This window comes from Tyto alba, unplaced genomic scaffold, assembly GCF_018691265.1.
Source record: "Tyto alba isolate M040663 unplaced genomic scaffold, T.alba_DEE_v4.0 Super-Scaffold_9, whole genome shotgun sequence".
NCBI classification, from domain to species: Eukaryota; Metazoa; Chordata; class Aves; order Strigiformes; family Tytonidae; genus Tyto; species Tyto alba.
In genome coordinates, this window is record NW_024881330.1 from 37063104 (window position 1) to 37088153 (window position 25050).

At 37.8% G+C, this 25050-nt stretch overlaps 1 protein-coding gene across 1 annotated transcript in view; it reads right to left on the reverse strand.

Annotated features, from left to right (window-relative positions):
* The window catches only part of PREX2 (phosphatidylinositol-3,4,5-trisphosphate dependent Rac exchange factor 2), a 185725-nt gene that overhangs the window by 22087 nt on the left and 138588 nt on the right, over nt 1-25050 (reverse strand). The window contains exons 36-38 of the mRNA XM_032995111.2: nt 20972-21086; nt 7903-7969; nt 5647-5837 (exon numbers count right to left, since the gene is read on the reverse strand). Of these exons, the coding sequence (XP_032851002.1) occupies nt 5647-5837; nt 7903-7969; nt 20972-21086 (373 nt within the window). The remainder of the gene's footprint in view (nt 1-5646; nt 5838-7902; nt 7970-20971; nt 21087-25050) is intronic.

Consider the following 25050-nt stretch of genomic DNA (forward strand, 5'->3'; position numbering starts at 1 on the left):
TCTTGTAATAGTTCAGGTTATTCACTTAACTCTCTTCTACTTCAAAAATTAAAGACGATTTAGCTAAGTTTTAAATTTTAGATTGTCCAAGAGGATCTATTCTGTTTTTGTTGTAGCGTGGCAGTTTTTGTAAGGAAGAATCAGATTCTCCCGAAGACCTGGAGTGCAGATAAGGCAATACTTCAGGAACTGAAGCATGAGAGGATGATTCCACAGAACATGGTGATTGAGTTTTGTGTCAACCCTACTACTAAATGTCCATAATGTTAAAAGGAATCCAAATAGAAAAACCACCTTGAAATCCATACTGGTAACAACTTAGATCCATCTTATCTGCCTCAGTGTATTTTATGCACTTCTCTGCATTTTCAAATTGCATTTAAAATGAAATAGTGTCTCAGAATTTAAAACATGCAAGAGAGCTCTAGATTATAGTCCTTCACAAACACATTAGAGATAATAAAGAAAAATGTAGCAGATTGCCTATGAAAGGCAAATATCGATCAAAATAAAGTGATCATCACTGTAGAAACAACCTGTTTGTGCTAAATGTCGTTTATTCTGTCTTAAGGCAAATTCTCACATATTTAACAATTAAGTGACTGTTTTCAAATGATAGTCAGCACAAAATGAACTACTCTACTATCCTAAATTATTTTACAAAAAGTTTGCTTATACCTCAGTACGTGTCACAAAAATACGTGAATTGTGGACACACATAATAAAACTGCCATTTAAAAAATAGAAGGCAACCTTGACTAAAGGGGAAGTTAGCAGGACTAAAAGCACAGTTTAGACCAGAAGGCTGGAGAGGAGCTAGGATTAGTTTCTCAGCCTGTGCTGACCTGCCTCCTGAAAGTAGTCCCATCGATCCCAGAATGCCTTCTTACTGCGGAGATGATAACCAACCTAAATGCAGCTGCAAAACTTCAAGGAGACTTTTTTTTTTTTTTGTAGCACAAAGTCATTGAGCTCAGAACTAAATTCCTACAGAAAGGCGTCTAAAATACTCTAAAAGGAATAACTCTGACAAAGTAATGTCTAAAAAATATAAATTCAGAGTACCTATTTTTCATCTTGCTTCATTTGGTTCACAGAAAGGCAGCTAGCCATGACGGACAGCTTATGGTGCTACTCTGCTTTGCTATGTGGAAGATGGAGCAGGTTTAGCTAGCTTGCAGGAGCTGTGCCAGCCACAGGAGACAGCATAATCAACCCTTGGCAAAACCTGCCTCATCATTCAGCCGAGCGTCTGCCAGCCAGAAGCCCACTGCTTGAAGAATGGTAACACTAAGGAGAGACTTTCTGGAGGGGAAATTAAAATTCAGAAAAGGCAATAAAACAGCGATTTTTACGGGGTTCATCAAAATTATAAAAGACTTCTCTTCTATTGACCCTCCAGGAAATGCAAAATTTTAAATAAACTTGGGATTTGTTTCATTTGGATACTTTAAATGATTCCTTTGAGCCTGTAAGGCCAACGGTCCCTGAACAAACTTCTGCAGCTGCTGCACCTAATTTCATTTTGGCATGGAAAGAGGCTAGGACATGTCTGTGCAATGCAGTCTCACTCTTCTCCCTCCAGAGAGAGCTGGCATCATGATTCAATAAAATTTAAAAGTGCCTTTCATCACCTACATTTGTACAGAGAGACTGCAACTTCAAACAGAACGAATACAAGTAAAGAAAGCAAAGCATTGTTTACAGGGTGCCAGCTGATTGGCAGGCAGAAATATAATTATGGATGATGAAAAAGGGAAAATACAAATGCAAACTATTGATTTCTTGAACTAATTTAGAGCTCTGTTCCTGATGTTGATCAACAAGGCATGTTCGCTTACGATAATCCATGGAGAGTTTGTAGTATTCACATGTCACTTAGGACAGCGAAGGTTAAAGGGACTTATTTTTCCCCATCCTTGTTTTTCCTGCTGATAGAAATATATTTGAAAAGAACTGCTGTCTGAAATAGATACAGGATTTCAGGCTCTAATGTAAATTGGTAAACATATTGTCATAATAAAAATCAAAGCAAAGCAATCACCAGCAGTTCCAAATCCCCAGCATTATCTTGGATATAGGGATGAAAATATGAACTCTGTCAAGCTGGTTTAGCCTAGTACAGTGTAAAAAGCAATTTAATATGGATCACAGAGAAGTCAGAAACCAAGACACTGCTGATCCAGAGATCAGCAATCACTGTCAAAGCAGACAAAGCTGCTGTTTCATACTTGTTGGCCTCTTCTGCATTGGACTGCCCCCCAGCACCTCCCTCCCAAGCTATCTGGGATTCGCTTCTGTTCAGAAGGAGGGGGTGGCAGGCACCCCTCTCTTCTCCCCCCTCTTTCCCCCGCCCCCTGTCAATCCTTGACACCTAAGTTGAGAAAACACAGAAAGGCCTCTCCAGTCAGTTTAGTAAGAAACAGATAAATTGAGTGAGGGAAGGTTCATATATATTTTGCTTAAAGTCTATTAAACATATCTAAATTCTGACAGATTAATGGTTCGCTCAGTTCCCACTCCCCATGAACAAAAAAAAAACGCTGACCAGCAGAACACCCGGGACTCTTCCACAGACTGTCAGACATTCTCTCCCGTTAGAGACCAATCATAGAAATTAGGCTAAAATGAGGGTTTTTTTAAAAAAGGAAAGCATGCAGGAACATTGCTCCAAGATGATTATTCTTCATTTTTAAACTGACAAGACTGATAAGGGAAGAATATACTTTAAAAGTTTAACCTGCAAGGACAATTCACAGCTTTCCCCCATCTCCTTGCCTAGTAGCATCTGTAGATAATACCAGTTCTCAACTCATTTAATATTCATAGCATAGTATTAAAAAATGGTTGCAAGTCCTTTGTCTGGGCCTACAAAATGTGGATTTCTGCAACTGATCACAATCAAGCACTTCACAGCATTTATTTTCTAAGAACACAGAAGGCCAGACACTGCTGAATACAACCAGAGATAAATATCCTCTCTTACTGAAAATCAGTAGCTTGAACTCTGAAGAACTAGCTTACAAATTAAAGAGCCCTATTTTGCAAGATTATCTGCCCTGACTAAATAACATTCTAACAAATAGAAGAATTAAGCCTCCAAGATTGCAGGCAGCAAAACCATTTATGTCTATGGGAGCTTGATCAAATCCAGTGTCTTAATCTTCCCTCTTCTGTCCTCCTCACAGGACTTCATGGTGCTGCAAGACAGTTTCACTCTGCAGAGCAGCAAGCAGAGTAAGCTCAGAAAAAAAAAAAAAAACAAAAAAAAACCCAAAAAAACAAAACCAACAGAATTTAGCAGTAGAAATGTCAGAAAAATATTTCACCCAGCAAGTCTACTAGCTGTAAACAAGTTTTCTATCTGGGCAAAGGCAATTTCAGAATGCCAAAAAGCAGAACCTACTTAGTGCTGGACTGTAGAGATATGGCCTAGGGATGCCAGAAAGAGAAAGCAGCATATGAAGTGACTTTATATGACTTCAGATTCTAAGGAGAAACTTCTTCATCCATCCAGTTTATATGCACAACAGTAACTTCAGGAAACTGTTGTTAAAAAACTTCCTCAACTTTTACCAGTTAAAAAACTAATAGCACCAGAATCCCTTCATCTCTAAATATTTGAGTTTTCTTCTGAACTTTTGGAAATTCGGGGCCAAAACTCCTTGAGTACCTATAAAATCTCAAATAATGCATTCCTTTTTCCTGGAGGGTCTATCATAAAACGTCTCTGATAATGCCAAGAGTTGACGTTTCTTTCTCTGAGCAGATGGTAGCCACAAAGGCAGTATGAATGCACAAGTGGAGTAACAGTATCTTGCACAAAAACTCAAATGGGCTTCCAGTAAAGCAAAACTGGTCGTGCTTTAGAGAAAAGTGTTTTGCACCTTTACTTTACGTAAAGAGGTGATATTGAATCCTTTAAGATCTAGATGGAAACCCACACATAACACATTTAAATCCCATTCCTGTTTACAAAATATAATCTTGAAATCAATTATGTTGTTTTTCTTAATATTTTGTGTTTCTTGAATATACTTAAATAAATATTTAATAGTTTATAACTTTGAATGAGCCCTAGTTTTGAAAAGAAATTGAATTTATTTCCAACTAAGAACATCTCATGTTCAGAATCAAGCATACCATCTCTTATTCAGTCACCAAATTATTCTGAATAATTTGTGACCCACACACTGTGGGGCAATAGTTTATTTGGGCTACTAAAGTTGCTCTGACTTTAATCTTAAACTGTAAGAATTTTTGGCACAAATATAGTGGCAAATTCAGAATACAATCCATCAAATAACAATGAAATCCAGAGGTAGTCTTTTTCAGCTTTATAAAAAAATAGCAGAATTAAGCCCAAAGTCTTTTCTGATCACACAAGAAATGAAACCAAAACCAAGATCAAGAGACAGAAAAAAACTGTATAGCTTCATAGTCTTCTGAAATGACAACTTCATGGCAGTCCATGCTATATAGTATTTCCATCTTCATCTGATATAGTGACTAGTACAGCCTTTTTCTGGTATTGCTTAAAATCAAGTACAGTATACTGCATCCTATATACACCTGCATCATTGATGGAGAGTAATATAGTCTGTTACAAACTCTGTTAAAAGAAAAGGCAAGCACTGTTTTTATACAACTTAATTGTGTCGGCTATATGTGGAGCTTTTCCAGGTTTTCATGCTTGACAATCTGCATTGCAGCTATGTTATTTTTTTCTTTCCTCCTCAAAGCTCTTTCAAAGAAAGGACACTGCTTAAAACGAGGAGAAAGTAATGCTCATTCTAACACAATGTACTGGTAACCAAGCTTGCTAAAGTAAGGATTTGCATAGATCAGAAACTAAGTAGCATATTTTTAACATATTGCTACCAGTAATCTACAGTTTGCAATTCTTACAAAAAGAGCAGATATCTTGTTTATGTTTTGTTTTCTTGTTTGTTGGGGTTTTTCCCTCTGCAATTGTAGTCTTCTTTTTTTCGGTATAATGTACAAAAAAATTGTAATCTGCTCAGTTGGAACAGAAACATATTGCTGCCTTTGATGAATATCATTAAGTACTAGAGAGTTCTGTAATGACACTATTGTCATATACATATATATGTGTGTGTGTGTATTCAAATCTTAGCATTGATGACAAAGATCGGTTGATTATAGCTCAGTTCATTTATTGATATTGTATTAATGATACCAACGCTCTAAAGGCTGAATTTCCAGTTCTCATAAAGCACACCTGCAAAAACGTGTATCTCTTCTGTTTCATTTTTTTTCCTTGAAACAAGCTCTACCACAATTCCCCCTAGCTTACAAAGCAAATACAAATTTCAGCATTTCTTGCCTGTATTAAGAGTTTAATATAGCATGAGTTATTCTCCTAGGAAACCTTCCTTTTTCTGCTTTAGCAATTAAGATTTCTGCCTTTTTCTGATTTGAATGAGGAACAATCCATTATAACTGCACAAAACAAAATAATACTGTTCATTTCTGTCAATCAGTGCAAATACTATTCTAGAATTTCACCACAAATATTTCAATTGTGTTAGATATTTAGCCTAAGACCTCTCTATAAATAAAAAGCAGCGGTATCCAACCTGCAATGACTGAGTGAAACAAAGAGAGGAGAAGAAATTGTCATACCGGTGAACTCCACTGTTGCACATAATAATGTGACAAGCTCCAAGCCTGCTACAGAGTTCGGAAGACACTGAAAGCAACCCAACTCCAGAAGCACTGCACGCAGTGTATGCGCAGGCAGCCGTGCGCTTGGACCGGATAAAGGACCCTATGAGCCGGTAAAGTTCATCCAAGCAATTGAGAGGCCTCATCAGCTGCAAGAGAGGAAGAGAGAGAGATATATTTAAGTATTTGCTGCTGAAAGCACATGAAAATGCTCTTGTAGAATAGGTCATCATAGATACAGATGAAATGGCAGTGCTGCCTCAGAAAGCTGAAGCCAAATTCCATAACATAAATACAGAACACACAGTCTTCTGTTACATGACCTATGACAACTTCTTCAAACTTTTGAATTCTTACCATCACTGACTGTTTTATTCCCAGACCTGCCTACAGAAGTGGTTTTCGCTTCAATAGACTGAATAGACACATCAATGCCATTTCCATTAATGGTACTGGCAAAGAAGGGAAGCCATGAAGAGGCAACCTACAACCGTACGCGTATACAGGAAGGATGCCAAGACTGGTTAATTATCTCACTGAGAAAGTCAGCTTATAATTAAGACAACACTGTCCTCTATTTATGCAAATGTCTAGCTCCTAATCCTAACTAACCACATGGGAAAATAAAAATTAACAGAAGTGACAAAAACATACTACAAAACAGTAACAGTTAACTTAAAATAACCTCAGCATTACCGTACGGAAAGTAAATGAACCACCTCGTGAAGAAGGCAGCTTTAAGCGAACGGCTGCTCTCAGGAGAGGAACCTTCAAGAGTGGGCTAGCAATGAAAAACATCACTTCATGGTGCTTTGTGTAAAGGAGATGTTCACAAGATGGTTTTGCAGGCTTCATAATCCCAAATTCCCTATTCTCTTTATTCTAGAATCTCTTAAAGATTCCAACAAACCCCACTGCTACTCAAAGAATTCCTCTTTTGAAAGACAGATACATTCCCTAAAGACAGTTTTCACTAATTAGGGAAATGGCAGCCTCATTTGCTCCTGTATGAAGGTTACTTCATTGGAAGGCATAGAGGTCAAGTAAATCAATTATAACAACCAGCATAATTAAACCTGGGCACAAATAGATTTAACTTGGTTTAGTTAGGCCCTATTGGTTTAACTTGCATCCATTTAAATTGATTTTCGCTAGTGCCGTTTACTAATGAAGAGCTATGGAGAATAGAGCAAAAGGCACAGCCACGAACAGATCATACACTCACTCAGCTTGCTCCAATTGCAAAATAAATGCATTAGCTTAACCTAGCATCCCTTGGTCAGATCTGGATTCTGAGATGCTTTTATCTTGTCCATGAAGTTTTCACTGAAATAGATAGGGAACAAGTTTGGGGGTAACCAGCACTCCACATATAGCTAAGTGTCTCCTGCTGTACCTGTGACTGCTTAGAAAGTTAAGATGCAGACACACCAAGGAAGGAGAGGGGCACATTGTCCTCCCCTCCCATGCAGTCCAGCATAAACCCAAGAAACGGGAACTATTAGTCTGTTAACACTCACACCAGATAAGACTAACATAAAATTTTAGTCTGTCATAGGGCTCAGCTGATGATCACTTGTATTTCTCAAGCCACAGTAGCTCAAACGCTTTTGAAGCCAGTGTAGGCAAGACCCTATGAACATCTTTTTTCCCTGCTATTGGGCTACAATATGGGCATTAACTCTCCAATAGTAAGAGAGAGCATTAAATGAATTTTCATAGCCCCTGGGATCTCTCAGTCACAGAGGTTTAAAGACAGATGAAGTCATTTGAAGAAAGCCTAAACTAGGAAGTTCAGAAGAAAGCCTTCTGAGCAGGATGCTGAAGGAGTATTTAATTTGGAATAGCACTTCCAGTTTTCAGAACAAAGAATTTCTGAGTGCACCTGCTCTCCCCCAACTCTGCCCTTCCACCCTCCACATGCTCCTGGAGCGACTGCGTTGCTTGGAAAGCACAGTGAAAAAGGAAAGCTAGGGTTCTCCTTCTCAAATACACTGATGCCCTCCAGCTACAAACCACATGGCACCACATACCCCTAAAACACAGGTGGGACAAAATGCTGCAGCAGATCTCCTTCTTTCCCTGGCACTGCCTCCCACCTCAGCTTTAAATAATTCGATTTTTCAGTGAAATTAAGAGAGCCTCTGGAAAGGATTACAATAACATAGTGTGTAACATGCAGAGTTTAATTATGCATTTAACATTTTTATTTACCTTATCTATATAAGCCGCTTTAGATGTTGAATTTGGAGGCAAGTTTGACTTGTCCAGGTAGAATGCACTGAAAGAACAAACAGAATAAGGAAAAACCTGTAAACATTTAAACTCCTGAACAAAATGTATGTGACTATTTTTAGACACCATCCTAATGTTGGATTTTTTTATTTTTTTTTTTAATTTCATGCTAAGAGAGCATCAAGGAATAACACGTGATAAATAGGCACTATTGCTCTTTCTTATGCAGTCATAAGGAACATTCTTTGTTCTGGAGACAAAAGCTGTCCTTCTGCCCTTTGACAGTACAGTGCAAAATGTTAATGTCTAGTTAGTACAAAAACTGGATCTGAAAGTGATTTTCACCAAAGCTATCCATGAAGTGGTTTGTGGCAATGGACTAGATTTTAATACCGACTTTGGGAAACTTGGCATATAAACAGTGCCTGAGCCTCATGCACTACAAGCTTTTTTATATTACTTGCAACAATATAGCACCAGAACCTCAAACATGAAACACAGTACTGACAGAGGAAACATACACAAGCTCACAATATAAAAAGAAATAAAAAAGCAAAAAACGCTACAAGGGGCAAATATGCATCATACAAGCAAAATGGCATTTGCATTGTGTGCACTCATGCATGCGTATGCAAATAAAAAACAAACTGCTTTTCTTCACAATTTCTGCACCCTTCTATGAAAATTAGTGCACAAATGGAAAAGCCAAAGAAAACCGTTATTTACCAGCAGAACATGACTGTGATAGAGAATGCATACTTACTGTACCAGGTTTATCTATTGTGCATACTAAAGCTCATCAACCCACATTCTCCCAGTTCCTTCTATGACATTTCACTTATCCATGAATAATACCAGAAAAAGTTTCTCTAAAACGGACAAATGCAACATGCACTGTTTTAAAAGACAAAAGTTTGTTAATCTCTGTGCTGTACAAAGGAAGCTAATGTTTTGTACAGACAGCATCCATGTTATCCTCCTCTCCTAAAACAGGAAAACTTCTGTTACTCAACACCAGAAAAGAAGAACTTTAGTGAAGAACACACGGGAAGCACTGAGTTATTCTCCCATCTCCTTCAGCTCAGGAACGCTAAAGGAATTTTTCTTCTTTCTACCCTATAAGCAAATTAGCTCTTCACCACCGATGAGCTATCATTGAGCATCTCATAGGCAGAGGAAATATCTTGCATATCTCTGTGATAAGATCAGTTTCTCTGCCTCTGCAGCACCACTTAAGAAAAAAAAAATAATGTTTAAAGGTGCCTTCCAATCAAAACCATTCTGTGATTCTCTGATCACAAAACTCATTCTGCTGGTTGAAAAGCTCCTAAAACCTGCTGGGGCAGCTGAAAATAGAAACACCTGGTAGGCTTTGCTGCCTGGATGAGGCATCCAGTGAGAGCCAGGCAACAGCTACCACTGCAGCAATTCTGGCCAAGGTTAAAACAAAACAGGACAAGAAAAAAACAAACTGAACTATGGAACATATAGGAAAAAATTAAAAAAAAAAAAAAAAAAAAAAAGATACTCCACTGGAAACCTCAAGGTATCCCTACCATCCAGATCCATTGCCTGTGCACAAGGAACAGATGTGACTAAAGGTGGTAGCCGAGCTGCGACATGGGCTGGAAATACAGAGTGCAGTAACCAAATTTTAGTTGCAATAAAGTATGAAAATAAACACTGAAAATAATGCATCCTTGCAAGCTAACTCTCATAGGACAGGATCACGTGGATCCTCCAGTCATTAAAACATTGATTCGTATAATATACATGAATAAAAGCTCTCTCCCCTTTTTATTATTTTATCCATGAGAGAAGTTATTCACATCGTAATGTGCTCACCCCTGAAAGGCAGGGGTGCAGACTACAGATTGGAATAGCCTTTTTATTCTTCAATAATCTGGAATAATTGAGCTGATTAAAAAATCTAGCCACCTTAAATTCTAGTAGATTTTGCTTTCCATAGCTTTGCAGTTTTGAAAAGCATCTTCTCCCAAATTTAAGGTTTGAATTAGTGCCCTCAGAAAGCACAACAAAGCTAATCTAGTTCTGTTATTCCATTAAGCCTGTTGCATGATCCAGAATGTACTCTGTGTCAAAGGAAGCCTGGGGACTACTGGAAGGAAAAGAGGCTTGCAGAGAAAATTACTCATAAATCACACTGAGTGGCCATAGAACATAAAAGCTACTTCAGCAGCAACAGACCAACCTTTTTATTTGTTAGCAAAGCTAAAAAACAAAGCAGCACCCTACCATCCACTGAGCATTATCAGACTGAAAGCCTATACTGTTTTTTCCTGCCATGCCACAGAAAAAATCAGCTACATTCAGTGTCTGTTCAGCACTACCGTTTCTCTTTGCACTGTTATTTCAGCAAATTCAGCTGCATTAAATGAAACCAGAAACCAAATATAGAACAGTACACACATTAATGGAGTACATGGAAAATAATCAACTCAGGGTACAAAATGAAGCAACGTGGACACTAGAATGGGATATACAATTATAGGAATTACTCCATTAATTCAGTCAATTATTCATTAACCTAAAGAACAAACAAAAATCAACTATACACAACATTAATTTTAAATATCAAAATATTCTGTTACAAATGAAACTATTCCCCCTCACAATCAGATAACACTCCCAGATGTTTCTCAAGTGCTTTACTTTTATTGCTTTTCATAAAAATTGTCTTCAGTATTTTACAGAACATGACAAACTGTGGACAGCATATAAATTTCCAAAGCACTTCACTTAATTACTAAATGCTTGTTAAGGTCCTTAATCATATTTTATGGGAAAAGTTAATGGCAATCTTGGCATGGTGCCCAATTTGGACAATATTTTCTAATCCATTTGGAAAGAACAAGAATGAAATCATAGTTCTTTGTCTGCAAATGTGATGCTAGTTTTGCTTCTAAAAGCCTTGCAATTTCTCTAAGCTACAACAGAAAACTCTTTCTTTAAAAAAAGGTAGAAAATCCAATAGGCATTGAAACTGCAGGGGATTATTGCTCTGTTTCACTTTTCTAAGATATCCCCTAGGTAACAATGTCAAATAATGGGACAAGTATCTCAGGGAAAACTCACACTGGAATGAGGTAACAAACAGGGTTCAAAACCAAAAATTTATCACAAGTTGAATGCTTTCCAAAGATGTTTTCCCAGAACTTGAGTACAAAGGAGATGCAGAAATACTGATGTTTTCTTTGTGAACCATTTTACAGAGTACCCTCCAAAATTAACCCAGACATGTAAAATCCTGAAAATCTGAAATATTGAAAACTGAACCCTAAGGAGGCTCCAAATCTGTAGATGCAGACATTCCTGAGTAACTCTGTACATGCAAATAATTCAAGGAAAGCCAAGATTCTAGTCTTACTCTCACTTTATTGTTCCCAAAAGCCCGTAAGGTTATCCTAGATGTTGATCATCTTTTCTTTACTATCCTTGTATTTCAAAGAAGTGATTAGAGTGGGGGAGAGAGGGGTAGGCAGGTAATTGGGTTATGGCATTAAATAAAGGCAAGTGGGGGATTCTGTTCTAGAAAAGTTTTGCTTTGCTGTTATAGCAGAGAAGAATTTAGTCTTTTGTATTTTCTTCATCACTGTGGCATACATATAAACAAATTCATACTGTCTTCAACAGAAGGATGATAATATACCTTAATTCTACTTGATTTTCAATCTCTTGGTCACAAGATATTCAAGATCATGTAGATAGGCATGGTCAGCAACATGGCAAAGGATACATCAGTATAGAGGTGCGAAGTCAGGAAGTGTTAGAACTAGCGTCCCTAATTCTTTTCTTCAGCTCAAACTACAAAGCATGTATTTATGACATAAATAAATAATATATCTGTGTATTTGCATATATTTGCACACACACTTTTGTATTTCTTTAATAAGAATTCTGTGTTCCGCCATCTGGTTGTTGACTATGTAGGTGAGCATAGGTATACACACATTTGGAAATACATTTTTAAATATCAACACTATATATACATATATAAATTCAATTGTTTCTGTAGTACAAAGTATCCATTGCAGAAAACCATTTGCTGTCACGGCAAAGAAATCTAAAAGTGTTTGTTTTACATGTTCCTTCCACTCTATGGTAAGTCTCAATAAATGAAAAATTACCAAGTATAATTACCCTCTCAGTCCATACTAAGACCTAGTGATTTTAAATGATGTGTCCTGACATCTGTGTCAGTGACACAATCCTATGTACAGTGTCATTAGGAGTTAGCGAAAGGTTTAATTATAACAAGAGAAAACCGTCATGACAGTATCACAATTTTAAATTCTCAGAGAGCACACGCAGTAATATTCTGACCTTTCACAACTATTGTGCAAACTGAAGTGCAGAACAGAAAATTGTAACACCATGTGGCTCTGAACTTACCATGGGTAATTTATATTTCATGTGTAACTCACTCATTAAGCCCTTCCTTTGTACTCGGCACTGGTGAGGCCGCACCTCGAATGCCGTGTTCAGTTTTGGGCTCCTCAGCACAAGAAAGACACTGAGGTGCTGGAGCGTGTCCAGAGAAGGGCAACGAAGCTGGTGAAGGGTCCAGAGCACAAGTCCTGTGAGGAGCAGCTGAGGGAACTGGGGTTGTTTAGCCGGGAGAGAAGGAGGCTGAGAGGAGAACTTACTGCTCTACACAGCTACCCAAAAGGAGGTTGTAGGGAAGTGGGTGTTGGTCTCTTCTCCCAAGTAACAAGTGATAGGATGAGAGGAAATGGCCTCAAGTTGCACCAGGGAAGGTTTACATTGGGTATTAGGAACATTTTCTTCACCAAAAGTGTTGTCAAGAACTGGAACAGGCTGTCCAGGGCAGTGGTTGAGTCACCATCCCTGGATGTATTTAAAAGATGTGTAGACGTGGTGCTTAGGGACATGGCTTAGTGGTGGACTTGTCAGTGTTAGGTTAACAGTTGGACTCAAATGATTTTAAGGGTCTTTTCCAACCTAATTGATTCTACGATTCGTGGCTTACTCCAGGCGCAAAGTGACAAACCAGCTTTTGTCAGTCTCTACTATAAGTGTAAGCAAACAAAACTGTGGGAAAGAGTGCAGTCTATGGGGAGGAGGATGTCACTGTAAGGCGAGACAAGCAAAATACACAGAGAAAACAAGAGAATAATTAAATTTAATTACACACAGAAATACCTAGGATTGGGGAGGGGTGTTAAGAAAATTTCAAGAAATTAAATTTAAGGGGTTTCTTGGCAACTGTCTGCTTTAGCAAAGTAGACTGGAAGTATAGCTGGGCCATAGACCTTCCACCCTGGGAAACTGAATTCCTAAGAAACTCGACTTTTAAACAGATGGGATGATTCTTCATAGTGCTCATGTTCTTGAAAGCCTGCAACACCTAGCTCAACTACTGGTCTCACACCAGTTTGAACTATCTCCGGTCTGTGAAGAAGGCATGTTGATGAATTGGTATTAGGATGAGTAGAAGTATCTGAGGTGCAAACTGAGGAGGATGCTTGCAAAGAAACAGCCCTACTATCCCAGCAGGCACATCACAGCCCTCCTCTCAAACCTTTATAAACACACAGCAGGGGATCACAGAAATGTGAGTACAGTAATGTGAAGACAGAAGGTCACAGGTGACCAAAAATTGGAAAAAAATACCATTTGCTCTATGTAACACTGCCCGCTTTTCTCATGCTACATTTTAACCCTTACTTTTGTAGGAATCCAGTCTCCAGCATCTCTACCTGCTTCTAAGATCACTTGAAACCATCCTATTCATGATGTGAAAGGGAAGTTCTTGGGCCACTGTCACTTACAGCTGCCTTCCTGCTTCTCCCATCATTACCCAAACAGCCAAATCCACACTGAACCCATGCGTACTAGCTAATTGCTTCCATATTTGCCTTTCAGACAGTAGATGTCTCCTTTTTGGAATGCACTGTTAAAAAAGACAACATGTCAAACAGTTATTGGGTGGTCAGGGTTTCTACTACAGCTACGAGCTGTACAAGCAGCAGGCTTGGGCTGGTTTCCTATCTGTAACCAGGAGTGAAAGACAAGGCTCCACCCTCTGATCACTGCAGATATATGTTCTCTGTGTTTGCAGAGGACAAAGAAAGCAGAATGAACCAGATGTCCACCTCAGCGAGCAAAGGCTTGGTAAATACAATCTATCAAGACACACAATTTTCAATTTCAGAGCACTACCTGTTAATAAGTACTATTCATACTTTATCAAAAGTTTAAAGAAACAATGAATTTACACTCACAGAAAAAGCATAGCACTAGAAGAGAAAAAAAGCAAAGCTAAATTCAAGCCAGCTGGCAGTATCTTTTAGACCAGCTAGACAAATTTAATTTACCATGTCCAGGATCTCTCTATTCTCTCTCTGGTCTTGCTTCACTTCGATGCAATGAATCTTAATTTCTGTTCTACCTAAAATGCTTCTCATTAAGTTCATCAGGAGACAAATTTAGCTATTACTTCCTTGTTATGTCCTTCAGAGCGAATGCTTAATTTTCAATCTCTCCTTCATAAATATTTTGCCTTTAGAGAGAGTTCAGCCACAAATATCTAGTTCATTTGGAACCGTATCTTAAACATCTAAAAGGCACTAGGTTTCCAATTTTTATAGTCATATAAACCACATGATAAATTTGTGTATGTAGCATTGAAGTCCAGTTTTACTGTTGCTTTTTTAAACACAAAGTAATGTATCAAACACCTAGCATTGAAAATAGGAAAACAGTTTTTCACCAGTTTTATAAATATCCCACTACAGTGAAAAGAAAATATTTCTACAAAATCACTCTCTGAAACCTGTAACTCCCCTCAGGTAACTCTTTTCTGAATTTTATGGCAATGACAAAAACTGTTACTGTTGCTCATTAACATGCTGCTCACTGAAATGGATAGACTTGAGGGAAAGGAGAGTAAGGCTAAAATCACAGGACAACAGTAGCACAAAGACAAACAGCATAAGCTTCTTAACCACATGAGCAATTTGGTTTGGAAAAGCTTTCTAGTGGAAGCAGCGCAGGAAGGAATCTGCCAGTTTTAAGGTGGATTTTAATGCATTTATTACAGGAATAGATATATGATCTGGTCTTTGTGATAATGCAGGTATTGTTTGGAGGACCTATCAGTTTGTTCCAGAGACATACAAGCTCTTTCTTTCATAGTAATTAACTATCTCTAAGTGGATACGTCCTTTATGTCATTGTTTCTCATTCATACCAAAGCAACTATTAGAGAATTTTAGTTCAGCCCGAAGCCATAAGTGCCATCACATCTATTTTCTGCCTTGACTAAATTATACAGGATACTGAAAACATCAGCCTGCCAAGAAGCCTGCAGCTTGAGAGGATGCTGTGCGTGTATATGTGTGTGTATAAATAAAAAACATGTTATATCCCTCCGACAGACTTTGTTCCATGTTTGCATAAATTCTAGGGCAGAAATAGTTGCCTTTTCTTGTCTTCTTAAAAATTAAAAGAAAAATGAAAACCCAACAACATGAAAACTCCATTGATTATAACATCCCCAAATAAAGAATTAAATTAAATTTCCCATCATTTTGTGGAGGGCTACATATGTCATAAAATAAATACAGGAGGCTTCAGACAGAGAAATAGTTTGAAGTTAAATTGTAAATGAAACACTTTAAAATGACAAATATTACATTCAGCGTAATCAGATGTTCAGTGTAATGAGGGTAGTTAGCTAAATCATTTGTCATTAGATTCACTGATTATAATTGCTTCCTTAGTGTAACAGACTTGCATTTACCTCCTAAAACAATATCCACAGCAGCAACATAGGGTGAAAAAAAAAAAAAAAAAAAAAACCAAAACACAAAAAATGGCCTTTTCCCTTTACTGTTTGCTTTAATTTTTCTTCTATTATGGCTGTACAACAGGCTACAAAAGTAGCTGCCAATAACCCTGGACACAGCTGACTTCAAAGAATAGTTCCAAATCACAGAGAATGGTAGGCAGGAAGGAAGAAACATTTTTTCCAGACCTTCTTTGTCTGTTGATGCACAGGCAAGTTAATTACAGTGGTAATTAGCACCCGTACCACTGGTGGGGATGGATGGCAATCCTCAGCTGTCTTTCCCACAGCATGATCCTATCTTTGGAGTGAGGAACTGGGTTATCATATAGTCAAGGGTGTCACATACAAGTGCCATGCTGGGAATAAAAGAAAAGCTATAAAAACGTAGATCTCTCCTAACCTCACCTTCATCTATTATTTTGCTTACTTCCCTCTGATTATTCTCAATCCAAGCCACCATAATACCAGGAACCAAATTTTAAAGGTGTTTAGATGTCTAAATGCAAGGATTGGTGCTGAAGAGACATTAAAAATGCTTACGAATCTAAAAGCCAGTGATTTCACTCATTTCTCATCAGCTAAAAATCATCTGCATAGACAGTTTTGGAATCCAAACAAGAATACTGATGTGCAGTTTTAGGCACTCATATTACACCATAGTTTGCTCTTGCAGTCAACAATGTGCAGTGAAGCATATTGCAAAGACCCAGAAACTGGAAGCATACCTGGTACAGCCACAGCCCTGCACCCTGCTGAATGACCTGTGCCCTGAACATCCTCTCTGCCTTTGAGATACATCCTTCGTGTGTACAGACATGTCCAGGAAAAAACTCTTAAAGAGCAGATGTGCCTGGATTTTTCTGATTAAGAAGCCAACCATGAGCAAATTGCATTTTAATAGAATGTCATAACAGGGACCCATTTTCTTTTCCCAGAAATAGAATTCACAGACAAAAAGAAACAACCAACCAACCAAAAAAAAAAAAGCCTAATCCGATAAAATGTCAAATACTCACAGAGAAAGGAGGACTGGAAGAGCAAGCTTCCTTACTACTGTAGACTGAAAGTCCCATCCTGGGCCATCAAGTCCAAACCTCTGATAACTTGGACAAACATTACAGACAGAAGTTGTCATTCCTGCACTCATCAAAGTCCATTTAAAAACAAAATAATGGCTTACTTTTTGCAGGAAGCTAATCCAAAACCAGATTTCTCTGAGGACAAAAACTGTTCTCATATCCAATTAAGTGTTTTACTTTGAAGTCACTACTCAGTCCAAGGATTGTCTGAGTATGGCCCTCCAGCTAAACCTGTCTGTCAGGGTCTGTCCCTGTTCCTTCCAACAGGCCTGCATTACAACCCACCTTTTGGTAGCAGTAATGACTGTAAGATTTATTTTTGTGGTACATAATAAAAACTACCATGCCGAATCTCACTCTGCAGGAAAGAGACCTTTACCAGATATAAAAGTCATATGCAAAGGACAGAATGTATTTTAACTAAATAGTTCTTAAAGCAGTAATGCTTCAAAAATTACAGTGAGTTTACCCTCATGCTTTACAATTACATGACTCAAGATTTGCAAGAGAATACTTAAACCAACCAAGCATTCCAGGTAAATATAGTACATTTATGAGTTTTCGTTATTCCTGCTAGCATTTGTAGTAGTTATGGATTCAAACACCACTGTGCCCTGCAAAATGGTCCCTGGTATCTGTAGAAGCAAAAGGGCTGATGCAGAATGGAAAAAGCCTGTTTGAACAGCAAGGAGTAACAAAGGGGGAAGATGGGGAAAAGTGGGAGGAGGCAGGAGAATACAGAATGGGCTTACTTGACATCAACCTCTGTACAGGACAGATACACAGGTTCTTTCTGGTCCTCTTTTAACTTGGAAGACAACTGCTGGAGCTATCAAACACATACTAATAAAGATCTTTAAAATCTTTGCTGACCCATTTACTCTCCCTTGCTAGTACTGCATGTTTCTCATTAGCAAACAATATGATGAGGTTAAATTTACATTTCTGGCAACTGCTAGCACCAGCTCAACTTGCAAACAGAATTGGAGCATAGTTTTCTTTTCCTTGTCAGTATCAGAGAAACAGAATTGGTGATCTATTAAAATAAGTGCAATCTGCCTGACTGTGAAAAAGAAATCCTACACAATTAATAATAATTGTGGCCCAGATATTGAAGACTTCCCAGCAGTTTCAGAAGTTTCATAAACTAGGTATTGCTTGTTTTTTTTTAAAAAAATAACATCTTTATTCCGATACAGGACTTCCTACATATTGCTGCGGTAGGGCAAGTTGCCTCACGAATTGTAGAAAAATTCTAACTGGCCTTAGAATAAAAGTTGTCTTATATTATTATTAGATTCAAATAGCTAGGGTTAAGTCTACTAATGAAGATGGAGGGATATTCTCTTCATTCCACATAAGCATGATTCTCAACTGTCTTTCATCCATTCTCATAAAAATGATAATCTCATCATTACTATTTCATAGTTGAGGTAGTATTTGCAAAAGCCCCAAAGCAACAACCATGAAAGACAGGAGCTCTTATGATGCTCAAATCAGCATCAAGGACAATTTTGCACCTGGATTTATTGTATCACTTCTGATACTATGGAAAAGCTGGTCACAGTTCCATAGTTATGAATTAATTTTTCAATAAAAGCAAAGATTCAGCTCCTTTACATTATATGATGGATAAAGCTTATCCTTCCTGCAATACACTGAAAATTTACTAATGTATCTTTTTATCCATTCAAATAAATAATTTGTATGATGAATTCTTTTAAGGCACACATCGGTATTAGATTTGCCACCCAGAAGATAACACATTCTTCAAAAATGGTCTATGTACTCAAACTTTACAAGATTTTACCTCAAGAAATTAAGAGGTAACTGAGAAAGGGCAGTACTCATTTTTAATTTTACTGTCCTGCTTGGCTACATCCCAAGTTAGGCCAACATCTCAGTTGGTAAGTGGGACCAAGCTGAAATTGTATCAAGAGTTCTCATCCACAGCTGGCTCAGCTGCAGTGCCACTGTCAACCAGTGGTTTCAGTCCCACTAGTCCCCATCCTCTTCTCCCACTACTTTTGCTGTTGTTCTCATTTGCTTTCCACTGCTGTGGAGATAGATTGTAAAATGGTGATCAGATGGTCATTCCACAAGCAAGCAATACATTCCTTTTCTATGGAGAAAGAATGGCTTATGAATTGTGTCTAGAATGACCTATTTTATTACTGATTAGGTGGTTCTGCACAGAGACTTTCTTCCACATGAAGAGTTTAAGATAGTATTATTGTACTTGAGCATGTTTCCAGGGAATATTCAATTTCACTTTTTTGTTCTTCTTTAGAGCAATTATCCAAATGTTAATATCTTTTGCTGCTGTAGTTACTTTATTAGATTCTCCTGGCCAAACACCTACACAGGCCAGCAAATGGCAGAACAAGAACAAAGCATCTGCTTTTCTGTTTTTCCTCTTCACATTATGTCAGTGAATTCCTCAAGCTGTTTGTGCCTCATTTAAGAAATGGATTGAGTTCACCAGGAAGCAAACAAAAAAAAAAAATCATTTACTGAATGTTCTCATCAGATATTAGATGGCTGAAAAAAAAAATCCAAAATTTTCCTATTCTTGTGACTGGACAGAGCTACCCACGGTAATTTTTGTTGAATGCTAACTTCTTCATAGTAACTTCTTGCAAAACCAGGCCTTGGAGTTTAGCAACTGAGCAGAGCTGTGAGTCACAACACCATAAGAGGAATGTACCTCACTAGAGCCACAGCATGAATGGAGGTCCTAACACACAAGATAAGCAAGGTCAGGGAACACTATAACATAAAGTCAGGAAGAATTTCTTTTAAGGATTTTCATGGGGTCTAAATTGTGCCTATTCATAGAAAAAACAGCACAAAAAGTCTTGCATTGTCCAACTGATAGAAATCTCTTTCCAACACTAGCTGAGTTCATCTAGGCCAAATACTGGGATGACCAAAGCTTTCTGTAAAACTGATTTATAACATAAGCCTCGTCAAATAATATTCAGAAGGAACTTTTTTTTTTCCCAGATAGGAAGTACTAAAACAAGACAGTGGAAAACAGACTAAATAAATACTACATTTGTCATTAACATAAAAGCAGACTGTCACAAAAAAAAATAAATATACTGTACTCACTGAATACAACTGGCTTTGAAATCACTTTTGCTATAGTACTGCTTAGATTAGAGCAGAACCCAGAAAGTCCTCTCCTTTGATAACACATTAGAGAAATACTTTTGCAAGATCCATGAAGAAAACCTTACAAAGACAGGAGCAGGTCAACAGGTGAAGGAATTGGAAAAAGAGACCCTCGTTTACCCTCTTTCACCTTCTCCACTGGCCTTAACCTCTCTTTCTTTAAAAACTCCCATACTCCGCTGCTTTTAAAAGCTGCCTAACAGTTATAGTAAAGTGACAGTGTTTCCATCTGATTCAAGAATTTTAAAAGTGAATAGATGTGATTTTACTGCAGTCCTTTTCAGTCTTTCTTCAACTTGCACAAGTCAGTGTACTTGAACAGGTGTTTTACACAGCTACAGAGAGATGCAAGAATGTCCTATGTATGCATCTTAATTATTTTATTTCATAACTAATAGATTATTTTGTATACCAGAAATTATGTTTTATGTGCAACTCCTTAATAAAATATTTACTGAAATACACAGATGCATAATCTTTACAAATTCTGGCAAGTATGCACTCTGTAACCCATACCTGAAGCTGAAACAAGTACCCAAATACATTTAGATTCCCATTAGTACAGTGGGGATAGGGAGGAAGATGCTCAGTTTTGAGGAAAAAAACACTATTTTTTAAGTCCTATTCTGTAGAAATTAGATAAATATGGTCTGCAAAATCAGATCATATTTAGCAATTCTGATACTCTATTTGTGATCAAGTAGACACTTCCTTTTCTATATACATTAATACAACAACCTGGAGGCAATTACAGCTATAGCTTTTATGGGAAAACATTTTTTTAAATAGTAACTTAGTGCAAAAATTGAACAAGTCAGAACCAGGACTCTTGGATATTCAATCATGCACCAAAAATAACCACCATACAACACACTCCAATTTAAAGATGGGTCACAGAAACTGAGGTGAAAAGCAGAACTTGGTAAACTAATCTCAAGAATGTTAGTTTATTACCCACCGTAGTTTCTGGTTATACTGTTTGACTTTTTCGAGTGAGGCTGCATTAATCTGAGCTTGAAATTCTTCTACTGAGACACTGTCTCTGTAATAATATCCTTCCATGCTCTCCAATGCTGTGAAAAGAGAAAGGAGAATGGAGAAGAGAAAAATCAGTATTAAGTATTTAGTGTTCACCTTCCTTTGTAGCTTTGTTCACACAGTAGTGAATTACTTTTCAACCTTGAAGTTGTGACCCCACTGTGGATTTCTAAGGTTTTTCCATATGTTATCAAATTCACACAGATCTCTCTAAGATTCCATTTACAAGAAAAATGGTATTTCTTGCCCTGTGGAAAATATAAAGGAAAGTGCTAGCTTGAGTTCTCTTGCTCTGATTAAAATACTCCTGCCCCATGAATGTAATTCTGGGTTTTAGTTCTGATATATCCTGGAAGAAAACAGTAGAATGAGCTGGGGTAGAGGAAATAAAGGATTAATGTACCAGCTACTTTCACAGAGGGAGACCTAAGAACTTCTTACAAAGCCTGATTTTGGGAGATGTGGAACACCTGAACCTCTAGTTATTCCCACTGATAATGTCTTCTTCTGGATCAAGCAAAACAAATTCTCCAGATCTCTGAAAATGACCTATAAACTCCTTTTCAGGGATCAGGTAAGTTTCTAAAGTCACATACTTGACTATGTCCACCTTTGTTGTATTCACTTCACCAAAGCAAGGATGAATATTGCTACAAGAACTCAGGAACTAAACAAAGACTTCCATTAAAGGAAGGATCTTATGTCCTTCTTATATGATCATTGCACAGAAATTAAAAGGCGGAAAAAATGAATGCACTACCATTCCACTTTGGGATGTTCTCCCTAACAATCATTTTCAAAAAAAGAAAGAAAAAAAAAGAACATTCCCTCAACCCCTTTAATTTAGATACTCTGGAAAGTTTAACCTTTTCTTTAGCCAAGTCAAATCAAGTGTTTGAAAGGTTCTCAAGAAATTTTTGACTGGAAAAATCAAGAACTTCACATTAAAGGGTTAACCTTATTATAACATAAAACACAGGCTCTTGGTGAAGTAGTTTTTTGGGGGAGAAGCATTGAAGATTTTACAATTAGGAATATTGCCACTTTAATAATCCATACACATTCTAAGAATTCATCACCCCATCAGAAAATGCAAGCAATAAGCTGAGTTTTGATGGAAACATGCTGCCGTCTTACAGCTTCAGCTGCACACAGAATATTAATTCTGCTTGTACTGCTTAATATGACCAGTTAATAAATAATTCATTCATTGTGAAAGAACATGCAAATTGCACTCCCCTTCTGTGCTTTCAGAGTTTTTAGTTCTACTTCTGTGTGAAAAATATTCAACAGTCAGACTTGCTTCTTAACTTCCCTGGTGCTAAGACACAACAGAAAGCCCCCACAAAAATATCTGCTGAACTCCATTTATAATAGCATGGTAGTGCAAACTGAGTTGATAATCCGTACTGCTTATTTTACTGGCATAAAGTTGGTTTTATCCAAATAGATTACCCAACCAGGAAAGCCAGTCCTCTGTCGGGACTGGCTGGAGTGCACAGTTCTGCCTCGACACGCACTGCGGGGACCATGTTCACAGGTGCTGGCAGGGAATCCCACAGAGTGTGCTTTGGCTCTCCCCTTTTTGAAGAGTTTAACATTGTTCTATCTAATATGTTAGAAAGCTCTTTTGTAAGGAAGATTTCCTTACAAGCATGTCTTTGATGGTATTCTTGAATCCAAGTTAGGATATTATGATCCTGAATGCATAGGTAACTGAATGGGAAAAAAAGCTGGAAGGATGGGTAGGCTCAAAGGGTAGTAGTAGCTAATGGGACATGGTCTACCTAGGGGTCCATTACAAGCAGAATACCACAGGGATCTATACTGTTCAATATCTTTATCACTGACCTGGAGGAGGTATGTCAAGTTTGCAGTCAATGCCAAATTGGGAGAAGCTTTGGATGTATTCAAGTGCAGGGCCACTCAGAGAGGGACCTAGACAGGCTGGAGGAATGGGCCAGCAGGAACCTTGTGAAACTGAACAAGGACAAGTCCTGCACCTGGGAAAGTAGAGCCTAAAGAGGAGCTCTGCTGAGAAGGACCTAGGGGTCACGTTAGACGGCAAGCTGAACATGAGCCTTCAGGGTTCACTGGCAACCAAGAAGGCCAAGAGCATCCTAAACTGCATTAACATAAGCATGGCCGGTAGACTGAAAGAAGTGCTTGTCCCCACTTTACTCAAGACTCATTAGATAACATCTTGAATACTTTGTCTAGTTTTGGGCCCCACAGCACATGAAAGCTGTTGATCAACTGGAAAGAATCAAGTAGAGAGACAGCAAGATGGTCGTGGGGAGGAGCACAAGCCCTGTGAGGAGAGGCTGAGGGATCTGAGCTTGTTCAGCCTCTACAAGTGATGGCTTTGGGGGGGACCTACTAGCCAGGTGCCATTAGCTACCAGGATGTCAACAAGAAGACAGAGCCAGGCTCTCACAATGGTGCATACTGTCAGGACAAGAAGCAATGGACATAAATTGAAAGACAAGATGCTTCAACTAAATAGAAAGAAAACAATTTTTCACCATTAGAGCTGTCAAGTAGAGAAATCGGTTACCCAAGAAGTTGTGCAATTTCTGTCCTTGTGTGTTTTCAAGATCCGAATTGATAAAACACCTGAGCAACCTGGTCTGATGTCACAGTTGATGCTGCCACGAGCAGGAGATGGGACTAGAGATCACTTGAGGTCCCTTCCAATCTGAATTATTTTAGGATTCTACAGAAATTTTAAAACCCTACATAATTAGGAGACTAAGTAGCAATTTTAAATAAATTCTATTTTCATTTTAAATAAAGTGTATTTTAATTAAGTTTATTTATTGCTGAGATCTTAATTCTAACACAGGAAATAGAAAAATCTGAATGCCAAGAACAGCATCACAACATTTTCAGACCCTAGTCTTGCAAATCAGGAACATTTTGAATGTACACACTTAGGTATAAGGCTGCACAAAACTGTTTTCACAAATGAAGGGATACATAATATAGCCTGGGTAAACATTTACAACCTCTAAAAATGTCTGCACAGTCCAAATCTTGCAAATATATAGACTTGTAATTTTCAGCATGGAGCTATGAAACACAGAATAGAGCAACACAGAGATAAACAGACTGATATGCACTGACTTGTGCCTTTGATAAAGTATTCCAAACCCATGATTTTGTAAATGCTTCATTTAACAACATCATAAACCATTGTACTTTAATCAGGAAACAGCTGAGTTCTGTTAAGCTTGGGAAGAAAGAATTCACTTCACAGAGGAACTTACAGAAGATTTCTACAATTGTAGCTAATAAATTTCAGTTAAAGATGGGGATCTACTGAGTTTGGTGGCAGCTCAGCCAAACCTCACAGGAAAGAAGTAAAAAACAGAATCTCAATTCACTCATTATTGGGGGGGGGGGGGGGGCGGGGGGGGGGAATAAACACAAGGATTTAACTTCTTATGAAGGACTTCTTATTCTTGGAGTCTAATGGACAATGTTGGAGGGTAATCCTTAAAAATTAAAAGAAATTTGGTATGATAAAGAAAGAAAAAAATCTTCTATACTACTGAAAATCATAAAGCAGGTGTAATAATTGAATGAAACTTTGCCCTTTTCCTTTAGCTGACTACAAAGATGCTGAACCTAAGACAAATATTTTGGGCTTCTGGAAACAAAAAGGGAAAAAATTCTGCAAAATAAATTCTGTAGCACACTGAATCCCCTCCTGAATCTAAAAAAAAAAAAAAAAGTAGTGTTTCCAGGATTTCACCTAAACCAAGGTATTTTCTGTTCTCTTTTATGTGCCTTTTTGTCTACTCTACTGAAATGTGTATCCTGCTCAGTGTTCTCATTTTCCCCTACAACTGAAATCAATCTGTTCAAAAGAAATCCTCTGAAGTCTGTCCTTATTAGTTTGTTTAAAAATCAGACTTCAAGGACCTTAATTTTAAAAAATTGTGTGTTTTAAATTTACAGTAAGTTTGGCTATTTTTTCATGTATCTTACTGTTAG